General features: G+C 37.1%; 1 protein-coding gene across 1 annotated transcript in view; it reads left to right on the forward strand.

The window, feature by feature from the left end:
* The window catches only part of NRXN1 (neurexin 1), a 1,230,870-nt gene that overhangs the window by 547,545 nt on the left and 661,830 nt on the right, over nt 1-21,495 (forward strand). The window contains exons 7-9 of the mRNA XM_070379598.1: nt 9,000-9,383; nt 18,462-18,665; nt 21,221-21,247. Coding sequence (XP_070235699.1) covers nt 9,000-9,383; nt 18,462-18,665; nt 21,221-21,247 — 615 coding nt within the window. The remainder of the gene's footprint in view (nt 1-8,999; nt 9,384-18,461; nt 18,666-21,220; nt 21,248-21,495) is intronic.

A 21,495-nucleotide genomic window follows, 5' to 3' on the forward strand; every position in this document is an offset into this window, starting at 1 on the left:
ATTTCTCTGTTTAGGTCTTCATTTGAATTTGCCCTCTGACTATAAACATTCCTCCCATGCCTCTATCTAGTAGCCTGTTGCATACATTTGAAATAACATTAAGTGAATGTATAATGCTTTATTTTGTACCCATGTCCATTAAACACCACTACCCATCCATGGGAAGACTAAAATACCTTATCAATAATTTATCAATTATTTGACAATCCTAATGACTAGATGGAGTCAATGTTGCATATGAAAATGTTTTGAATGGGGAGAGGAGGAGTCAATGTTGCATATGAAAATGTTTTGAATGGGGAGAGGAAGAAAGGCAAAGATGAGTTTCTTCTCTAAAATACATTCAGAATAAATAAATGAATATAAGGATCAATTTAATTAAATGTAAAATACAGACATGTCATGAATTAAGCAAGTGCATATACAAACACACAGAGCAGTTTTCAGTTTAAAACATTTTCATTTTTGCATATCTTCCTCTATTTTTTGTTAACAGGTACATATATTTTATACAGTTGCAATTAAAGTACAGACTTACTTTTCAAGGCTATTTGTTTAATATAATATCATGAAGTCTTTTTTAACTGAAAAATATCTAAAGTAACAACACTTATTCTGTGGGAATTATGGAAACAGCATCTAAGAATCAGAGCAGAGTGTGCAGAGGCACCTTCACCAAGCTTCCTGGGCTGTAGGACTCAAATGTATCAATGTTTATAGTGTCTGTAGGAAAGAAAGTCATGGAGGCAAACATAGGCAGTACCCATCTAAGCACTGCCCGAGGGACTTGACTACTCCACCCCACTACAGAGACAGAGGCAGGTCATCTTACCTGAGATAAGGGAAGGTGTCAAACCACCCTAGGCTAAAGTTATTAAAACTCCCATCATAAATGAATCAATACACACTTGGATTATAAATCGGCATCTCTGAGGAAACATTTCATATCATGTGATGGCTAATCTCTCATCAGAGTTAGTAACTTGGCATTCTTATTTTATACATTGGTCTTGGGAGTTGGTTGACTGATCTGTATGCATAAAGATATAATATGAAGACTTTCATTATAATTTAGTTTAAAACAGTGAATTAAAAAAAAATAAAGTTAAAATGTTCATCAACAGAGCACAAACTCAGAGAGGTGGAACCTCTCTTTCTAAATGTACTAAATCTTTCTAGCCTACTCTTTGAGGGCAGACGCTGGACCTTGGTGTCAGGTGCCTCCTCAAGATGTGAATATTTGGCAAAAACCACCACGATATTGTAAAGTAATTAGCCTCCAATTAAAATTTTACAAAAAGGAAAAGAAAAGTGTGGGGGAGCACCAAAAAAAAAAAAAATAGGTATTTAATTGACCACACACAGCCATAGTGGCTGTCACTATGGAGTGCTGAGCAGAAATCTGTGGAAATTCTAGAAAATAATATTTTAATTGCTGTGATCTATGTCACTTGATTGATATTTACAACTTCCTAGCATTGTGTATGATCATTTTAAAAATTCATATATATAAATATACTGTTATGAGTATATATGTTTGTATATGTGCCTGTGCTTAATTCATGACATATCTGAAACATATAAATATGTACTGTTAGTGAAAAAGTTTAATCAGTTCATAAAATACCTAAGTGAAAAGTTTTTATTTTCTACACACTTCCATAATGAATTCAGCCTCCACTTCCATTGGTAAAAGAATTTGTTGTTGAAAAATTCCAAATATTTTCCTAGGCACCAACATATCTATAAATATAATTACACATATAAAATAAATGTAGAGCTTCTTTTTTACATAAAGGTTACTCTTTACGAATTATTGGGTGACTTAAAAATATTAACTTTTTTTTTAGGCCATCCTTTATAGTGATATCATATATCTCTAGTTTAAAGATATCAATGGTTACTTATTCCTCTATTATAATATTCCTCTGTTGATAGAGGAATATCAAACTTTTAAATGTTACTTCAAGATTTATTTTTTTCATAAATCTTTTAATTTCTGAAATTCCCAGCTCACAGAGGACATTTAACTTTTTTAAAAAGCCAGTTTTAAACTAATTTATAATTAAAGTCTTTATATTATATCTTTATCCATATTGATCAGAATTTCTGTAGGATAGATTATGGGAACTGGAATTGCTGTGTTAACTACATTTTTAAAGATAATCAAAGGTTATTTTACGACAAGCTGTTTCAGTCTACACTCTTTAAAAAAACTACTTATTTTTGGCTCTGCTGGGTCTTGGTTGCTGGCTTTCTGTAGTTGCAGAGAGCGGGAGCTACTCTCTACTTGTAGGGTATGGGCTTCTCATTGGAATGGCTTCTTTTGTTGCATAGTATGGGCTTTAAAGCATGAGGGCTTCAGTAGTTGTGGGGCATGAGCTCAGTAGTTGCAGTGTGTGGGCTCCAGAGTGTCAGGGTTTCAGTCATTGTGGAACACAGGCTTAGTTGCTCTGTGACATGTGGAATCTTCCCAGATCAGAGATCGAACCTGTGTCTCCTGCATTGGCAGGTAAATACTTAACTACTTGACCACCAGAGAAGTCCCAGTCTACACTCTTATCTGCAGTGTATGAGCTGCCCTTTTCTCCTTTCTCTTGGCTTTTACTAAGAAATATCTAACTTTTAAGTGTTGCTTCAAGATTTATTTTTTCATTTATCTGTTTAATTTCTGAAATTCCCAGCTCACAGTAATCCAAGTAAACAAGAAATACATAGTAATAACCAGAAAACAGAATATTAAGATTATATTTTTGTTTTGTTTTCAAGCAAAATTAATTTTAGTTCTTATTTTAAAACTAATACATGAAGTTGTTTTTTAAAAGACTTAGAAAACTAAAACGAAAGAAAGAATAAAGAAAGAAAAGAGAAAGCAAGAAAACTATCCATTTATGATTGTACTACTTCAAAACTCCCATCGTTAATATTTTGGTATTTTTACTATCTATTTATGGGAATCATGTATTTTTCATTTTGCATCACACACTGAAATCAGTGCTTCATTCTGTTTTTATCACTTGTATTATGCCTTTTTACCGAGTTTGGTTTTGTTAATAGGATACTAAATTTGACAAGTAAGTGTATAAGTTTGTGGAACCTGATTTTCTTCAGGAATGAGGGGTGAAACAGAATTGTTGTTGCTTAGTCAACAAGTCCTGTCCAGCTCTTTTGTGACCCTGTGGACTACAACCCTACATGCTCCTCTGTCCACGGGATTTCCCAGGCAATAATACTGGAGTGGGTTGTCATTTCCTTCTCCAAGGGATCTTTCTGACCCAGGGATCAAACCCACGTCTCCTGCATTGGCAGGCAGATTCTTTACTACTGAGCCACTTGGGCTTCCCTCGAAGCAGAGTTACAGATAGATTTAATTTATATTCAACTAAAAAAATATTTTAAACAGTAATTACAAAAATTTTACTCACTGAAGAATTTTAGTAACCATCCAGGCAAGTCGTTTATTTTGCATAAGAGCCACGTTGAAGCTTAATAAATCTGTTATTTGACTAAGCTCCTGAGCTAGTTAGTTGCAAAGCTAGAACATGAAAATTGGTTTCCTTCGACCAGGTAAAATCATTTCCCATTAGAACACACTTTCTATTCCCTTATTTCTCAATCACTTAAACTTTTGCAGTAATTTAAAACTTGAAACCAAATTAACTTGTTTTAAATCTCACCTTTGCTTCATGTGTCTTTTCACCCTCTAAGCTAATTGGGAAATAGAATAGCCAGGAAGAACTGGATGAGAAAAAGAGTAGAAACTAACAATTTATAAATACCAGACCAAAACATGAAGCTAATTTCCATTTTTATAGCTAAGTTTTCCCCTATGTATATTCTTACGTTAAGATGAATTTATATTATTTATGCTTATGGATATTTTTAAATATTGCCTAATCTATTTAGTTTATTACTTTTGTTTTACCTCTTGCACATACCATGAAAACAACTAGATTTAAATGTTAATATAAGTTAACGTGGGCTCCTCGCAGAGGGCTCAGTGATAAAGAATCTTTCTGCCAAGGCAGAAGATGTGGGTTTGATCCATGAGTCAGGAACACCCCCTGGAGAAGGAAATGGCAACCCACTCCAGTATTCTTGCCTGGGTATTCCCATGGACAGAAGAGCCTTAAGGGCTACAGTTCATGGGGGTCTCAAAGAGTTAGACGCAACTAAGCTACTGAGCACACACGCAAGTTAATGTGATTTCTATATTAAGATGTTAAAAGTCCTATGTACACAAATACCTTTGTTTTCAGCTGAAATTTCATTTCTTTAAAAGTAAAATAGCACAGCAAGGTACTTCGGATTCTTAAATATTGAAGCATGAAACACCCATCCAAGTAAGTCCCCAAGTATGACTGCCATCTACATATTATATCAGCTCAGATATAACAGTGTTTATAGAAAATGTTTTATTTGCCAGAAACTTCACATGTAATTATAGTAGAAGAAGGTAAAATGTGTGAAATAATCAAGCTGTTTCAAAGAGAACATGCCAGTATTTGTCATTCCTGGAAAAATGATAGAGGGATAATCCAATAGCACACTCAGATTTCTGTTTTCTTTTAAGTATTTATTTACATATGATCAAACCTCAACCTTTGGAAATGCTTAATTTCTATTGATATATACAACTGCGGCAACCACTCATGGCCTTTAATTATCAATGAATAAGAATTAAATATTCATTTCATACTTTCTTGGTGATCATTGACTTTATAATTCAATTATAGGCACCTGAGAACGTTAATACTGAAATTTCAGTGTTCTCCTATGTAAGTGTTAAGTTGACTTGACGGAATTTGGAAATTCCATCATGAGTTTTTTTGCTTAGGTAAAAAGGTCCCTTGATTCATGTCAATAATAAAATCATTAAGGAACTAGGGATTCAAATCCTTTACCAGAAACAGATGTGTTTCAGGACAGTTATGCATGGGAAGCCTAAAATATCAATCTCTATTTTGAGTTTGACTAATTAATAAAATATTGGTATTATTTTAAATAAATTCTTACTCTTTGAATCTTCAAAACATAAAAATAATAATTACTGTTCCCTCTCAAGTCCTACCCTTTTCCTTTTTTTTTTTTTTTTTGCCATACCTTTTACAAAGATCTTCTAACATACAAGTGAATTGACAAAGCATGTAAAGCATGTAGGTGATTTTGGGTCACAGTCATTTCATTCTGTTTGTAAACTATTTCAGTGAATAATATCTAATACATGCATTTGTTCATGGAGACTCCATACCTTGAAACTGGGGCTAAATGAAAGTTTTTATTTTCTTGGATTATATTTGATGTGAAGGTAGGATCCTATTCTTTTGCTTCTTCTCTGCCTTTCATTATTCTTCTTCCCATGAGAAGTCTCAGACTGTCTCTCTAAGGGATAATAAGGAGAAGAGCAATCTGACTCTTTATGATAGTAACTTCTTAGTGTTTTTTGAACATAGACTACAACCTGTCAGTTAGTTCTGAAATGAGTTTGGTGGGTCATGTCTAGCATTTGTATTAATATACTTATAAGAAACATTATCAGAGTGTCTCAGAAGTAGTAGAGAGATTTTCCTGTTAAACAGATATTTCAATGTGTGAATATATGTGTGTGTATGTGTATGCGTGCACTGGGCTGCATGAAAACTATGGTTTAACTTTAGTTGTGATCAGAAAACTCTACTCTAATCTCAAAGTTATAGTGAATATCTTACTCTGGCCACAGCAAGAATATCCATAGAGACATAATCTTTGGTCACTCAATCGTGTTCGACTCTTTGTGACCCTTTGGAGTATAGCCTGCCAGGGTCCTCTGTCCATGAGATTTCCCAGGCAAGAATACTGGAGTGGGTTGCCATTTCCTCCTCCAGGCAATCTTCCTGACCCAAGGATTGAACCCACGTCTCTTGTATCACCTGCATTACAGGCAGACTCTTTAGCAGCTGAGCCATACTGGAATGGGTCATAGAGAAATATCTGAACGTAAATACTTTGTTCAGAGCAGGCACTAATGCACCATAGTTAGAAGACCTAGTCACTCCATTCTGTCAGACAAACTCTTCATGGATGATTATCTGAAATACTTGGCAGCAGATTTGCCCCAAGAGGGTAGACATACTGAAGACAGAAACCCCAGAGTGTACTGAACTCTGCAAACTACGCAGAGGAGACCAGTTGAAGTGTTTTGCAAGCCACTGGATTTCCTCATCTCAGGAATCCTCCAAACATCCTCATCCTTAGTGTCAGAATCATAACACCACGAATGAGGACAAGAGAGTTTTTCACAGTGTTTTCCCAGTCCTGAGCTAAATCAAACTTATTCCATGAATAAAAAGGCGTATGGGGAAAATTGGATATTTTAAAAATATCCCCAGTCTGGGGATACAAGATATCCCCAGGTTCAGGATGGGGAACACATGTATACCTGTGGCGGATTCATTTTGATATTTGGCAAAACTAATACAATTATGTAAAGTTTAAAAATAAAATAAAATTAAATTAAAAAAAAAAAAAGATATCCCCAGTCTTGTAAAACTTACTCTGTGTCTCCTAACAGTTGTGTCTCAATAATATGTATTCATTTCCAGGAAATCTTGAACTAATTAAAAATAGGGGCTGGCACCTCTCTCTCTTTTATCTTAAAAACCTAAGTCATTGTTTTCCTTGCGTACAAAACTTTGCTTTCAATGTATGCTGTTTTTTTTTTTTATGTCCACTTTTCCTTTTATCATTAATACTTAACTCTCACCATTTTCTAACTTACTTTAGCTGCTGCAGTGATTAGGGATCATGTCTTAATTTACTTCTTAGGGCATTTTGGACAGTTAAAAATGCATGTGGTGAAATTCTGTTTAGAACAGTGTCACCATTCTCTCAGAATTATATATTTTATTTCCCCTAAATGATTTTTAAAATATCTTTCTAAGTAGGATTTTCTGCTCTGTGTATTTCTAATGAATTTTCTTCTAGACACCTGCATAAACGTGAACAGTAAATGAGTACTTGGCCATTTTCCTCTTTTGCTGCCTCCAAAATCCCTATTATACTCCCCTCTTTGGAAGGCCAAAATAGCAATGCCTCCGAGTGTTTCTCCCCTAGGAGCCTTTTCCGTTTCTTTCTGTGGAAGTCTAGAGAGACAAATGCACTCTTAATGACTTGGCCTGCTGCACAGTCTCTGTCGGCAGCTTCCATTGCCCTTCTCCCTCACAAAGGCAGATCCCATTACGCTGCTCACACTGGGGAGTGCGCCTCTGCTGGGATTTGAGGGTCTCCTGGGCACAGTGCAGGCCCCAAAGCCCTGTGTGCTTAGATGCAGGTTCCACATTCACCGCAGGCTGTATGTAGTTCCCTTTGGAGCGGGCCTCAGCTCAACATCTTCCTACTCTCCTGCTTCTCAGTGGTGAAGAACCCGCCTGCCAATGCAGGAGACATAAGAGATTCAGGTTCGATCCCGGCCCGGGAAGATCCCCTAGAGGAGGGCATGGCAACCCACTCCAGTATTGTTGCTTGGGAAATCCCATGGGCAGAGGAGGCTGGTAGGCTACAGTCCACGGGGTCACAGAGAGTCAGATGTGGCTAAGGCGACTTAGCACGCACACTTACCCTCTACACACATTACCTTTTTCTTTTCTGTCCCCACATTTAGTACCCCATCTTCTGTCTTCAAGCATCTCCTGTGTGTCTACATCCTCAATGCCTGAGTCTTCTAATACACTTTTCTCTTGTTAGACTCTTTCTAGTCTGATTTATGGTCTAGACCTAAGAAAGAAATCTGGAATAATCTGGAAATGGGTCAGTGTGGTGTCCATTTCGGGTATCATACCTGCATTTTTGCAAAGATCTTTCTGGAAATAGAATATTAGTGGATTGTTGAGTAATCTGGCGGTACACTGGGGAAGTTTTAATCAGGAAAATGCCTTCTATCTTTCCTATTCTTTTAATGGATTCCATAAATATATATTTTTTTCTGTGATCTTCGAGTAATCCCATATAAATGTCTACCTCTTAATCCCATGTTTAAGACTAGGGTTTCCATATATTTATAAACTAATAGAGTAATTTTCTCCTCACACTGTAGTGAGGAAGAAAAAAAATGACTTAATTTAAATATGAAACTAGTTTGGTTTAAAGGAAAAAATAAACACCTAACTTGACTTGTGATGAATCATATTACACACATTTATGTAGTGCTTACTACAAACCAGACATTTTACTTGTATTATTTTATTTAACATTCATATGAGGTAGGTCATATTAGTATGCCCATATTATGGATGAGTAACTGAGGCCACAAGGGCTAATCAAGATTCATACAGCTAAGTGTGATGAAGTCAGGTTTTGCTATAATCTGTCAACATATTGTAGTCTATAAAAAAAACAATGAAGTCTATTACAGATGGGGACACAGCACAAGCTTTCATTGATTTGCAGATGTATACCAGCTTTGCAAATGAACACTAACCAAAATGAGCCTGGCTTTTATTACAGGGAGTGATATAGAATGCCAATTTTTCCTTCTTTCTTTCTCTCCCTCTCCCTCACCATCTCCCCACAAGCACCCCCTTATCTGCTCTCCCTCCCCTCTCTTCCTCTCTTGCAATCTTGGCTGACCTGTTAGAGAGTGATAAGTATGCCATTTTCTCTTCCCTCGTTCTCTCCCGCTTTCCCTCCCTCCCCTTTTCTGCCTTCCTTCCTGCCTTCCTTTCCTTCTTTTTTCCCCCTAAATTCTTGGAGGCTGACAAAAGTCCTTCTTGCCTGTATACTTTGGTTTTCATTCCCAAAGTGAAATAACAACCATTTTAATGACAGTCTGCCTTATTCTTCAAGTTCCTTGATTCCTCAGGTTTCTATTCATTTCCCTGGGAAGTACACCAGGAATAGGAAGAAAAATAAGAAATGTCTGCCCTCAAGGGGTTCACCCTCAGGCAGATGGCGGAAAGAAAGGGTGATGTTCAGAAGAGGTTACCTTCTGTAAAGACCCGTGTGCTCTCTTGTCTTTGCACCAGGTACCATTTCTGTCAACACGCTGCGCACGCCTTACACCGCTCCTGGCGAGAGTGAGATTCTGGACCTGGATGATGAGCTGTACCTGGGAGGCTTGCCAGAAAATAAGGCTGGCCTCGTCTTCCCCACCGAGGTGTGGACTGCGCTGCTCAACTACGGCTACGTGGGCTGCATACGAGATCTGTTCATTGATGGCCAGAGCAAAGATATCCGGCAAATGGCTGAAGTTCAAAGTACTGCTGGCGTGAAGCCCTCCTGCTCAAGAGAAACAGCAAAACCGTGCCTTAGCAACCCCTGCAAAAACAACGGCATGTGCAGGGATGGGTGGAACAGATATGTCTGCGATTGTTCCGGAACAGGCTATCTTGGCAGGTCCTGTGAGAGAGGTATGATTCCAAAATCCAAGCAGCAACTCCCCTGAGATGAAAAACGTATTGAGTGTGGACCTCACACCTTAAATGACCATTGAAATGTAATATGTGCTCTGGGGAAGTAAACTCTGCAAGCAGAGTGGCCACACGGATGCTTTACTGACAAGTCTGTATTGATTTTCAAAGGGCTTGATTCTGGGAATGCACAGCCCTTTAAGTATATCGCAGGAATACATAGTAAGGTCCTTTGCATCCTTGAGGGTATGGGTCTAAGATGTATCATAGACAATCACTGTCTCTTTTGCCCAGTTTTTAATTTCCAGACACTAGAAAGTAAAATAAAAAAATAAAACGAATGAATCCAGCATACTTTTGGCATCCAGTGGTAATATGTAGGTCAAAAATAGCATTCAAAGCAAGCTAAGCTGTAAGTTGCAACTTCCCTGACACTGAGCCTGTTCATTTTACTTTAGTCGACCTTCTCAAGGTTGAAATTTGAAGAGTAAGGTGATTTTAAACCATTTAAGTTACACCAGTATTTTCAGAAATGCACCCTAATTTCAGAGACACTTACCTTGGTCTAAGACCCAACTGATTACAGAAGGTTTCTTTACCAATTTGATATTTAGGCTTATTGTGTCTGGAAGCTCTGAATGGGTGCCTCCCTTTCCTTCTCTAGCAGAAGGCAAAGCTACATTTTTTTTTTTTTTCTTCTCCCATTAGAAGGAGAATAAGGGTTAAAGGAAAAGTAAAGTGTGATAGCTGCCACTGCTCATCTAGAGACCAGTCAAAAGGAAGAAATAGCAGAACAAATAAGTCTAAGTACATTTTTTCATCGACTCAAGAGTTTCAAATAAATGCTTTAGTCACTATACTCATTGCCACTCATTTTCAACAATGGAACAAAAATCAATATGAAAAAATATTGACGAGTTATCCCATTGTCCTCTCATGTTCCAAATAACATTGCTGTCTTAGACATGTAGCCTAAAGGAACCTGCCATCTATTTTTCAAGCCGTACACATCTAGTCATTTTGCCTTTGCACTCCTGAAATAGTTTAATTTAGTTAAGCTGACTCTTTCTAGAGAAAAAGTGTTATTTTTTTTTTTTTTTCAAAATCTAAAGTTGAAATGTGGCTTTGATTCTTTATGTTAATGAGAGGGTTCATCAGCTTATCAGTTCTATTGATAACATTAATCACTGTAACAATCAATAATCATAACCTAATAATCTAATGATGATCTTAAATTACCCAGCAAAATACTATCACTGTTCTGGATTTTATAATGAGATAGGTCTCTAGATAGATACATATTTTAATCACATAGATTCATTCATTCTCCTAGTACCTAATTGCAATTCCTGTGAATAGTCATTAGAGGTTAATTATTGTGCATAGTTTCATGTGTAAGGTGTATATTCTCTGTACATTTCCCCTTCTAATTTATTTGTTTGCATAGTACAGTTTTTAGAAATTGCCCAAAGGAGCCAACAACAACAAAGTGACAAAGCTTGCAAGATAAATTAGAGTTAAGTATGATGTGAGATTAGGAGACCTGTGTAATTTAAGACTCTGTTTTCATTTTAGTCACTCAGAGAGCTGTCACTTATTCCGATGCCTCCTACTTAAGTGAAGCTAGCAAAGGGTATAACTGAGCTATCATACAAATTACAAAAGCCTTCAGTTAAATATGCATGGTGTACCACCCTGTGGCAGTATTCCACTACTGCATATGGCAGAAATAAGAAGGGAGATTCTAGAGCTCCCTAAACCAGAATGAGGGAAAGGGGCTATTTATATGTTGCAATAATTAGAAGGAGGGGTGGCAAGCATATGCACATTTGCAAATGAGAATTTAATAGCAAGTTTCATCATTGGGTTTCAACATACATTTTTAACTGACAAGTGGCTGAAAATTTCTGCAGATTTCTTTGTCTCCAGGTTGGTTGTGTATTGAGGAGAGAAAATAGTCATTTTTGTGTGTTTTCTGTTTCTGGACTAACCAGTGTATTGTGAGAAGTCTTTGCTTTTCAGAATTAATTTTCTTGCTCACATTATGGCATCTCCCAAGAACAAGAGTGAAGTGGGATGCTTGTCATGTTCACTGCCACAGAATTTGGCTGCTGTCCAGTTCCCAGCTCTGCCCTAGTTCAGTCAACACAAGATCATGTCCAGCCTTCAGGGTTTCCAGTTCCAAAGAGAGTGCTTTGACTGTGGTTCTTCGCATATACTCTGATCACATAAGGCTGTTGATCACGCAAGAGTTGACGGACAGCTCTTGAAATTTTTTTAAAAAGGCATTTTCAAAGTTTCTGTTTTACAATCATTAAGCAATAAATGTTAATTTATAAAGAAGCATGTTCAAGTCCTCGACAGTGCTCATGGGGAATGCTGTTTCAATCACATTATAGGAAATCATTCTTCACTACGTAAGCAAAAGAGTTTATAAGAAAGATCAGAGTATTTGCTGACTTAGGCAAATAAGAAAATAGTATTTTGCTTGAATGTGTATTGATCCCATAAAGAAAAGTAGCATAGAAATCATATCCAATTGAATATAAATTAAATTCAGCACCTTCTCTCCTGCTTTACCTTTTATAAATTTGTGGAGACTGGTCATACAGAAATTATTTTTGGTTGTATGTACATGGTATCATCAGAGGTCTACTTTATACTTGTTTGTTAAAGCTCTACCAGATGGAGGGACAGATGTCAGAGCAATATAATTTGGCTCTCTGTCTGATTTTCATCGTTGATCACAATATGTGACTGCCTTTTGGCAAAACTGAGCACAGGTGTACACTTTAGACCGCAAGAAGGAATAACACAGAAAAGCAAATTTATCAAACTTAATGACAAGGGGGAAGGAGACAGAGGAGACAAAGTTGAAACTTTTTCTCCCTTGTTGGGAAGTGCTATATTGAAATTAGCTTCTTAAAGAATTCTTTTGTGTTCTAAGTGGTAAAGTAAGTTTACTAATGTTTAAAGAATGCTGCCAAATAGCATAACCTTCAAATGTCAGAATGTTGTTTACCATTTATTTGGCAGCTCTCAACTACAACCTTGTACATTTTCCATTTCTTGTCTAATTAAACGTTAACTCTAATTATGAGGAATCATTTAGGCATTCATTTGTCATTTATCAACAGGTTATTTTCACATTGAGAATTGTTTAAAATGGCACTCAGAGGCAGTCGAGTTTTATTACTTTACTGTTATTTCATTCCTGCAGCTTTTCAGAGATTAAAGGCCAATGATACTTATTTTCTTTTTTACTTTGGATTGTATTTTATGCAATATTTATAATCCCTTGTCAGTCATCTGTATTTCTAAAAGAATGTTCCCTCTACTTAATTTTTAATCAAATTAAGCTATATTTCATACAAGAATGAAATAATTTTAAAAAAGATAGTTGAATAATAGAGAATAGATTTACAGATTAAATAAGAGAAAACTAAAAATATTTTAGCCCTTCTATCTACATAATACCAAAGTAACTGAATGATTGATAATGGCTTTTAAATTTTTATTCAGATATATGTTGCTTTATAGATAGGGACAGTGATTGGCTATAAATTAGGAAGGGGTATGGTAGAGATCAAGTGTCTTTAAGATTATACTGGAAGCAGTTTTTTTTTTTTTTTTTTTTCCTACTGTTTATTGCAACTTTACAGTCATGCGTTATTTTTTGAGCAAATCATATTAGATTTTCTTTAGGGAAACCTTATGTACTTGGATGCAATCTCAAAAATGACAGAATGATCTCTGTTCGTTTCCAAGGCAAACCATTCAATATCACAGTAATCCAAGTCTATGCCCCAACCAGTAATGCTGAAGAAGCTGAAGTTGAACGGTTCTATGAAGACCTACAAGACCTTTTAGAACTAACACCCAAAAAAGATGTCCTTTTCATTATAGGGGACTGGAATGCAAAAGTAGGAAGTCAAGAAACACCTGGAGTAACAGGCAAATTTGGCCTTGGAATACCAAATGAAGCAGGGCAAAGACTAATAGAGTTTTGCCAAGAAAATGCACTGGTCATAACAAACACCCTCTTCCAACAACACAAGAGAAGACTCTATACATGGACATCACCAGATGGTCAACACTGAAATCAGATTGATTATATTCTTTGCAGCCAAAGATGGAGAAGCTCTATACAGTCAGCAAAAACAAGACCAGGAGCTGACTGTGGCTCAGACCATGAACTCCTTATTGCCAAATTCAGACTTAAATTGAAGAAAGTAGGGAAAACCACTAGACCATTCAGGTATGACCTAAATCAAATCCCTTATGATTATACAGTAGAAGTGAGAAATAGATTTAAGGGCCTAGATCTGATAGATAGAGTGCCTGATGAACTATGGAATGAGGTTCGTGGCATTATACAGGAGACAGGGATCAAGACCATTCCCATAGAAAAGAAATGCAAAAAAGCAAAATGGCTGTCTGGGGAGGCCTTACAAATAGCTGTGAAAAGAAGAGAAGCGAAAAGCAAAGGAGAAAAGGAAAGATATAAACATCTGAATGCAGAGCTCCAAAGAATAGCAAGGAGAGATAAGAAAGCCTTCTTCAGCAATCAATGCAAAGAAATAGAGGAAAACAACAGAATGGGAAAGACTAGGGATCTCTTCAAGAAAATTAGAGATACCAAAGGAATATTTCATGCAAAGATGAGCTCGATAAAGGACAGAAATGGTATGGACCTAACAGAAGCAGAAGATATTAAGAAGAGATGGCAAGAATACATAGAAGAACTGTACAAAAAAGATCTTCACAACCCAGATAATCACGATGGCGTGATCACTGATCTAGAGCCAGACATCCTGGAATGTGAAGTCAAGTGGGCCTTAGAAAGCATCACTAGGAACAAAGCTAGTGGAGGTGATGGAATTCCAGTTGAGCTATTCCAAATCCTGAAAGATGATGCTGTGAAAGTGCTGCACTCAATATGCCAGCAAATTTGGAAAACTCAGCAGTGGCCACAGGACTGGAAAAGGTCAGTTTTCGTTCCAATCCCAAAGAATGCTCAAACTACCACACAATTGCACTCATCTCACATGCTAGTAAAGTAATGCTCAAAATTCTCCAAGCCAGGCTTCAGCAATATGTAAACCGTGAACTTCCTGATGTTCAAGCTGGTTTTAGAAAAGGCAGAGGAACCAGAAATCAAATTGCCAACATCCCTGGATCATAGAAAAAGCAAGAGAGTTCCAGAAAAACATCTATTTCTGCTTTATTGACTATGCCAAAGCCTTTGACTCTGTGGATCACAATAAACTGTGGAAAATTCTGAAAGAGATGGGAATACCAGACCACCTGATCTGCCTCTTGAGAAATTTGTATGCAGGTCAGGAAGCAACAGTTAGAACTGGACATGGAATAGATTGGTTCCAAATAGGAAAAGGAGTTCGTCAAGGCTGTATATTGTCACCCTGTTTATTTAACTTATATGCAGAGTACATCATGAGAAACGCTGGACTGGAAGAAGCACAAGCTGGAATCAAGATTGCCAGGAGAAATATCAATAACCTCAGATATGCAGATGACACCACCCTTATGGCAGAAAGTGAAGAGGAACTAAAAAGCCTCTTGATGAAAGTGAAAGAGGAGAGTGAAAAAGTTGGCTTAAAGCTCAACATTCAGAAAACGAAGATCATGGCATCCGGTCCCACCACTTCATGGGAAATAGATGGGGAAACAGTGGAAACAGTGTCAGACTTTATTTTTCTGGGCTCCATAATCACTACAGATGGTGACTACAGCCATGAAATTAAAAGACGCTTACTCCTTGGAAGGAAAGTTATGACCAACATACATAGCATATTCAAAAGCAGAGACATTACTTTGCCAACAAAGGTTCGTCTAGTCAAGGCTATGGTTTTTCCAGTGGTCATGTATGGATGTGAGAGTTGGACTGTGAAGAAGGCTGAGTGCCGAAGAATTGATGCTTTTGAACTGTGGTGTTGGAGAAGACTCTTGAGAGTCCCTTGGACTGCAAGGAGATCCAACCAGTCCATTCTGAAGGAGATCAGCCCTGGGATTTCTTTGGAAGGAATGACGCTAAAGCTGAAACTCCAGTCCTTTGGCCACCTCACGCGAAGAGTTGACTCATTGGAAACGACTCTGATGCTGGGAGGGATTGGGGACAGGAGGAGAAGGGGACGACAGAGGATGAGATGGCTGGATGGCATCACTGACTCGATGGACATGAGTCTCAGTGAACTCCGGAAGTTGGTGATGGACAGGGAGGCCTGGCGTGCTGCAATTCATGGGGTCGCAAAGAGTCGGACACGACTGAGCGACTGATCTGATCTGATCTGATCTGATCTATTGGAAAAATATGATCCGTTGATAGATATGTGATATGATGTAAAATCATCATATTTTAAGGGGATTATATTTTATCTTCTCAGTGCTTAGGTCAATGCTTAACCTTGAGACCCCTCTTTTGGTAAACAGACCCCTCTCATAGAATGTCTTTTATGACATTATTATGGCTTCCAATGTAGACTTTAAGGAATATTTTGTTCATATACATCACCAAAATTAGATTCACTTATAATAGACAGAATAAATACTTAATCTTATTAGTATTTACATATACATGATATCTAAATTGAAATAAGCTCTTTCACATACCTTCAGTATCAAATCCAATCATTAATTCAGTCAATGTTTATCAAAGCTCTGCCGTGTGCCCGGTGCACTTGGCTGATGATAAGAGAAAGAAGTAGGAGGACTCAGCCTCTGCTGTAATGATGTGCATACAAAAGGCCAAAGACAGATTACAGACAAATAAGAAATGGTAATTTAAAAAATGCTAAGTAGATATAGAATAACTGGAGGGAGAATTAAAGGAGTGCTTGCAACAGGTACGTCTGGAGTAACATTTGATCAGAAATCTGAATGCTGAAGGAACCAGCCATATAAAGATCTGGGGCCAAAACCTTTTAAGACAGAACATGCCTCAAGTGCAAATACTTGAATGAGAGATGAAATCAGTGTGGCTGGAATTTACTAAACAAGGGAGGACATGCTAAAAGCTGAGGCTGAGAGATGGACTGGGCTGATTCACACAAAACGTCATAAGTTAAACAAGGAATACAGATTTTATTCGAACTGCAGTGGTGGGAATCTATTGGCGAAGGGTAGGGAGGTGAAGGATTAGGGGTGGGTGGGGTGGATGTGGTTAGATGAAGTAATGAAGTGATATGATCAGATTGGCTCCTTTAAAAATTTAGCTTGGCCACTATGTGTAGGGAGAAAGAATAGAAGTAGGGAGGCCATTGAACGAGCTATCCTTGTTGATCTATGTGAGACATGGGAGCAGAGTCTGATGTACTGCAGTGGCACAAACTGATTGATTCAGAAGGTAGATTGGAATTAGAGTCTACAAGACTTGCAGATTTGCAAACAGATTGGACATGGCAGAGAGGGTAAGAAAGAAAGCAGAAAGCTTAAGATCTGAGTAATGGCGTTAAGCTATTTACAGAGACGGAGAACACTAGAGCAGGAGCATGTTCATTGGAGCTGGAGAATTTGTTAATTATTGGTGTGTGTATCTTATTCAAATTGGAGATGTCAAATAAGCAATGGCTGATGGATGTTTGAGGGAGCTCAGGAGAGAAGTTAGGACTGTTTATAAGTATTAGGGGGAGTGAGCATGTGAGTTGACCCAGATCCCTTAAGAGGTAGAGAGAAGAGAAAGGTCCTAAGCAGGGAGCTCTGGAACCCTTACTGATTCTGGATGTGCATTCAACCCCTAGATGATAACTAATGGTTGAAGTCTGTTAGAAGCGATACTTGATTTTCCTGATTTTAAGATAATCTTGCAAAACCACAGCTCCAAAATATAGTCTTAATAATAGGCATGGTTGTATCACTAAAGTTAATTGCTGTCAATAGTCAAGAGAATGAGAACTTCCTAGTTTGTTTTAATTTCAGGTAGTTTTTCTTTTATTAAATGGTATCTTGAGTTATCAGAACCCATGACAAAGCAACATGATTCATACTTGTTTCACAGTGTTCCACAACCATATGGTGTTTAACATAAAGGGGTGCTGACTATTTCTTAAAGCAGTCAGTTTGAGATCAACAGTTTTGCTCTTTGCCTCTCTGTGTTTCATGCAAAATTAAGCAACTTCTCCATTAAAGCCATCTACTTTTCTCTAGTAGCACACATCCATACAAGCTCTTCAGTTCCACCCCCATCCTCACTCAATGTTACCCAGGTACATAGTAACTTATTGGCGATAGCTTAATTTTTTCAGAACACCAGGGTGGTGCTTACAGGTAATGCTTTAAGTTACCCCTTATCTGCAAATGAACTTTAATATGAAGTTACAGTTTGTGTCTTTGTGCAAATGAATTACCTTGTTCACCCCAGTGACTCAGAACATGTATTACCTGTTGTTTGGTAATACCAATTGTTCTTCTGTTTCTGAACATCACCTTTGGAAAAGTGTTGACTTGATTCTTGTATTTAAGTCATAATTTTAGTGTTTCTTTTTTGATTGTATTGGGGCACAAAATTATTTTTTAAAAATGATAAAAGTAACTTTCCTTAGAATCATGGGCTTTTGAGGTAAGAAGAGGCCTTAGAGATGCTCTAGTAGCACCCTCTCATTTTGCAAGTGAAGGATTTGAGCCGAGTTTAATTTCACAGAGCTGATCAGTGGCCTAGCCGTATACAAATAAGCATAAATAGTAGCTAGTACTTCAATCCAGGCTTGCACTATGGCTGTACACACACACACACACACACACACACATAATATGATCTCTGCTATTGAGAAAAGATATGCATCCATGAACATGGATAATCCTACGTGATGAATCCTATAGATAGAAGTTGTTTTAGGTACAGAAAGGGAAGTGCAGCCACCTCTGCTTTGAACTTTAAGAGATACTTCTCCTGTGACTTCTCTTTCCAGTTAAAAAAAAAAAAATTGCTCATTTTGGAAGAAGATGAGTCGAGTTTGTGTCTTGTCTTCTATATGGAAACCTTTAATAGGTCATGCTTTTCCTTTTCAAAGTTTATATGTACTAAACTGACCCAGAGCTTTTATGTTTATTTCCCAACTATAGAAGCCACGGTTCTGAGCTATGACGGGAGTATGTTTATGAAAATCCAGCTCCCGGTGGTGATGCACACGGAGGCTGAGGATGTGTCCTTACGGTTTCGATCCCAGCGTGCATATGGCATTCTCATGGCAACCACCTCCAGAGACTCAGCAGACACCCTCCGCCTGGAGCTGGACGCAGGGCGTGTGAAACTGACGGTCAACCTAGGTAACAACTCGCCTTCCCCCATTGAACTAACACTTTTCACTTTTTGTTCAGTTTTGCCTGCAAACATTTATCGAGTAGCCTGTTTGCCATGGAAAGTTAAAACACTTAATAGTCTCATCTCCATTATTTAAATTCATTTAGGTTTTGGGGACATCTTTTTATTGTTTTTATATTGTTTAACATAATTTACTGTTTTGTGGTTCCTTCCACTGAGGGTTCTTAAAAGGGAAGCCATGTGCATTAATGAGATTATTGAAAATATGAATTATTACACTTGATGATGCCTCAAACTGAATTTCCTATTTTTACATTGACTGACATTCTGATTGGTTATAGATAAAATCCTTTTAGATAAAATAAAAATCCACCAACTCTGACTTGGATAGCACATGCTATAAAATGTCAAATATCTAGTTTGTGATTTAGATCAACAGTTGCTCTTTATCTATCCTTGGGCTTCTCCTTTGAACAGTTACCTTCGTGGTATCCCATCTTTTCTGTTTGGAAATACTGTGTGGTGATATTTTGCTATCAAACAACAATCCACAACCCTTCAATGCCCAAAGTCTGCGGCCCTCAGCAAGCAGCCATGAGAACACTAAAAACACAGACTCTTCCACAGAAAAATAATGCTTTCCTGCTTAATTGTAGCATTCAGAAAGAGTCACTACAGTAAAACCTCACCAAACTGGATAAAATCTAGGGGAAAATCAGGCCAAATTAAAAAGAGTATGAATTGTAGACTAAAAAAAATAATGTAAGCATATTTGTTTTCAAATACATTCAAAAACACAAATTAGTAGCTCAAAAAATCTTAAGGGAAGGTCTTACAAGGCTAATGTTAATGGGTGGTTAAAAATTATCCATAATTAGTACATTGTTTCACGAAAGTTGCTACATCAGTGTACTGGAAATCAGTTTTTTTTCCAAACTTGGCCTTTCACAATTTGTTTCATTTTTCTCAGACAATCTGCTCATAGCGAATGAAGAATTACAAATGTTCTGCCCAATAAGTTTCAATATTATAATTAACTCCAAATAATAGGAGTACAAATTAATGAGGTTTTACTGTATTTCCTGGAAGTACTGAACACACACAATAGTGAATAAGAGGAAAGAGAAAAATAAAATTCAAGACTACATAGATTTACAAAAAGTGTAGGAAAATGTGATGAGGTATGTGGCATTTGTGAAAACCCCACATATATCAAACTCTGCTGGGCAGAATAGTAGCTCATAAAATATAAAATTATTTCATTAGTAGTTTGTTTCATACAATTACATTCAATTAACATTAAGTTTAAAAGTCCAATAATAAGGTTGTTTTTCTTTTTACGGAAGAACACATAATACTTTACTCTTCTGTTAGAGTTCCCTCTAGTGACAATGATAGGTTACTACAAGCCCATCAAAATTGCCTAGTTTCAGTAAAGGGGCTGTTAGCCGGAGGAGGTGAACACACTCATGGGAATTTTCTAACAGCAAAGCATTCTGTGGAAAGAGTTGTGTAGATGCTGATCCTTGGCTGTTTGCAACCACTTTTCTGATGCGGTTGACGACACATGACAAACTCAGCTATATGGAAACAGAATCTAGGTTTGTGTTTTTCATGTTCCCCAAAGGCATTCAATACAACAACCAAATCCAACAAATATTTATCTACATATAAAATAAACATAAAACACCCCACATGGTCCTTTAAAGATAACCCTTATAATTATAATCTATGCTATTCAGATCAGATATTCCATTCTTGGAGAATCTGCTTTTATATAAGAAGAAAGTATAAGAAAAGAAAAATCAATAGCAATAATAACCATGAAACTTATTACATAGAGATAACATAGTTAGCTCCTAACAGAGGAATAGGCCTACGTGCTCCCGGGAATGACACTACTCTTTAGCCACTAGAGTTTCTAAAGGAAACAAAGTGTTTATTTCTTTCTCCAATTAATACAAGGCATGGAATCCAGCTAACTCCTGGCTGTTTACCTTTTTTTGTCCAAGCAAGTAATAGTAACAACAGCAACAACAATAATAATAAATACATTAGAGTGAAATAAGAATAATTTCAACTAGCTCTCCATTTGACCACCACAATTCTAAAGCATTCTGTTGGCCTTTGCGGGATAATAGATTTTGGAGGTCCAAGATGTCTGAGCCTAGCTGAGCTTGCACTGTTCCCCATTGTGACGGAGCACTTTTTAATTAAATTGTAAACAATGATTTGTTCTTTCACAGATGGGAAGAAAGCTGCAGCCAGTCTAAGCCAAGCATCTTTGACAGTTAACAATTCTTTATTTCACTTAGATTTGTCACCATGTAGCTTTGTTTGAGTTGGCCATTTTTTAAAAAATTCTTCTCCCGTTGTTTCCAATGGTGAAGTTTTATAACAAAGAATCTGGGTTCTAGAAGTATGTAAAGAATAAATGATATGGAGTGGCCATATTTGCATGTGTCTGTCCCCGGAAGGGTGGACTGTGATTTTATTGGATGTCTGCAGCTATTACCTTGAAGGATAAATTTTCATTTTTCATCTATTCTTCCCCATCTAGATTGTATCAGGATTAACTGTAATTCCAGTAAGTGCCTATTCAAAATTTTTAAAATGTTATTCCTCCATTATGATGTAGCTAGTGAAGAAAAACAAAAGAGAGAGCAAGAGAAAGTTGTTTATAAAACTCATGAGTTCACTTTTGAAATACACCAGTCCATCATCTGGGTTGTAAAAATTCATTTTGAAATCTGTCCAGCTGAAGACGGTCCTGCTGCAGTTCCTACCTCTAAGTGGGAAAAAGAGGTGAGAAATATCCTGTAACAGAAGGTACCA

Source organism: Bos mutus, chromosome 11 (genome assembly GCF_027580195.1).
Source record: "Bos mutus isolate GX-2022 chromosome 11, NWIPB_WYAK_1.1, whole genome shotgun sequence".
Taxonomy (NCBI): Eukaryota; Metazoa; Chordata; class Mammalia; order Artiodactyla; family Bovidae; genus Bos; species Bos mutus.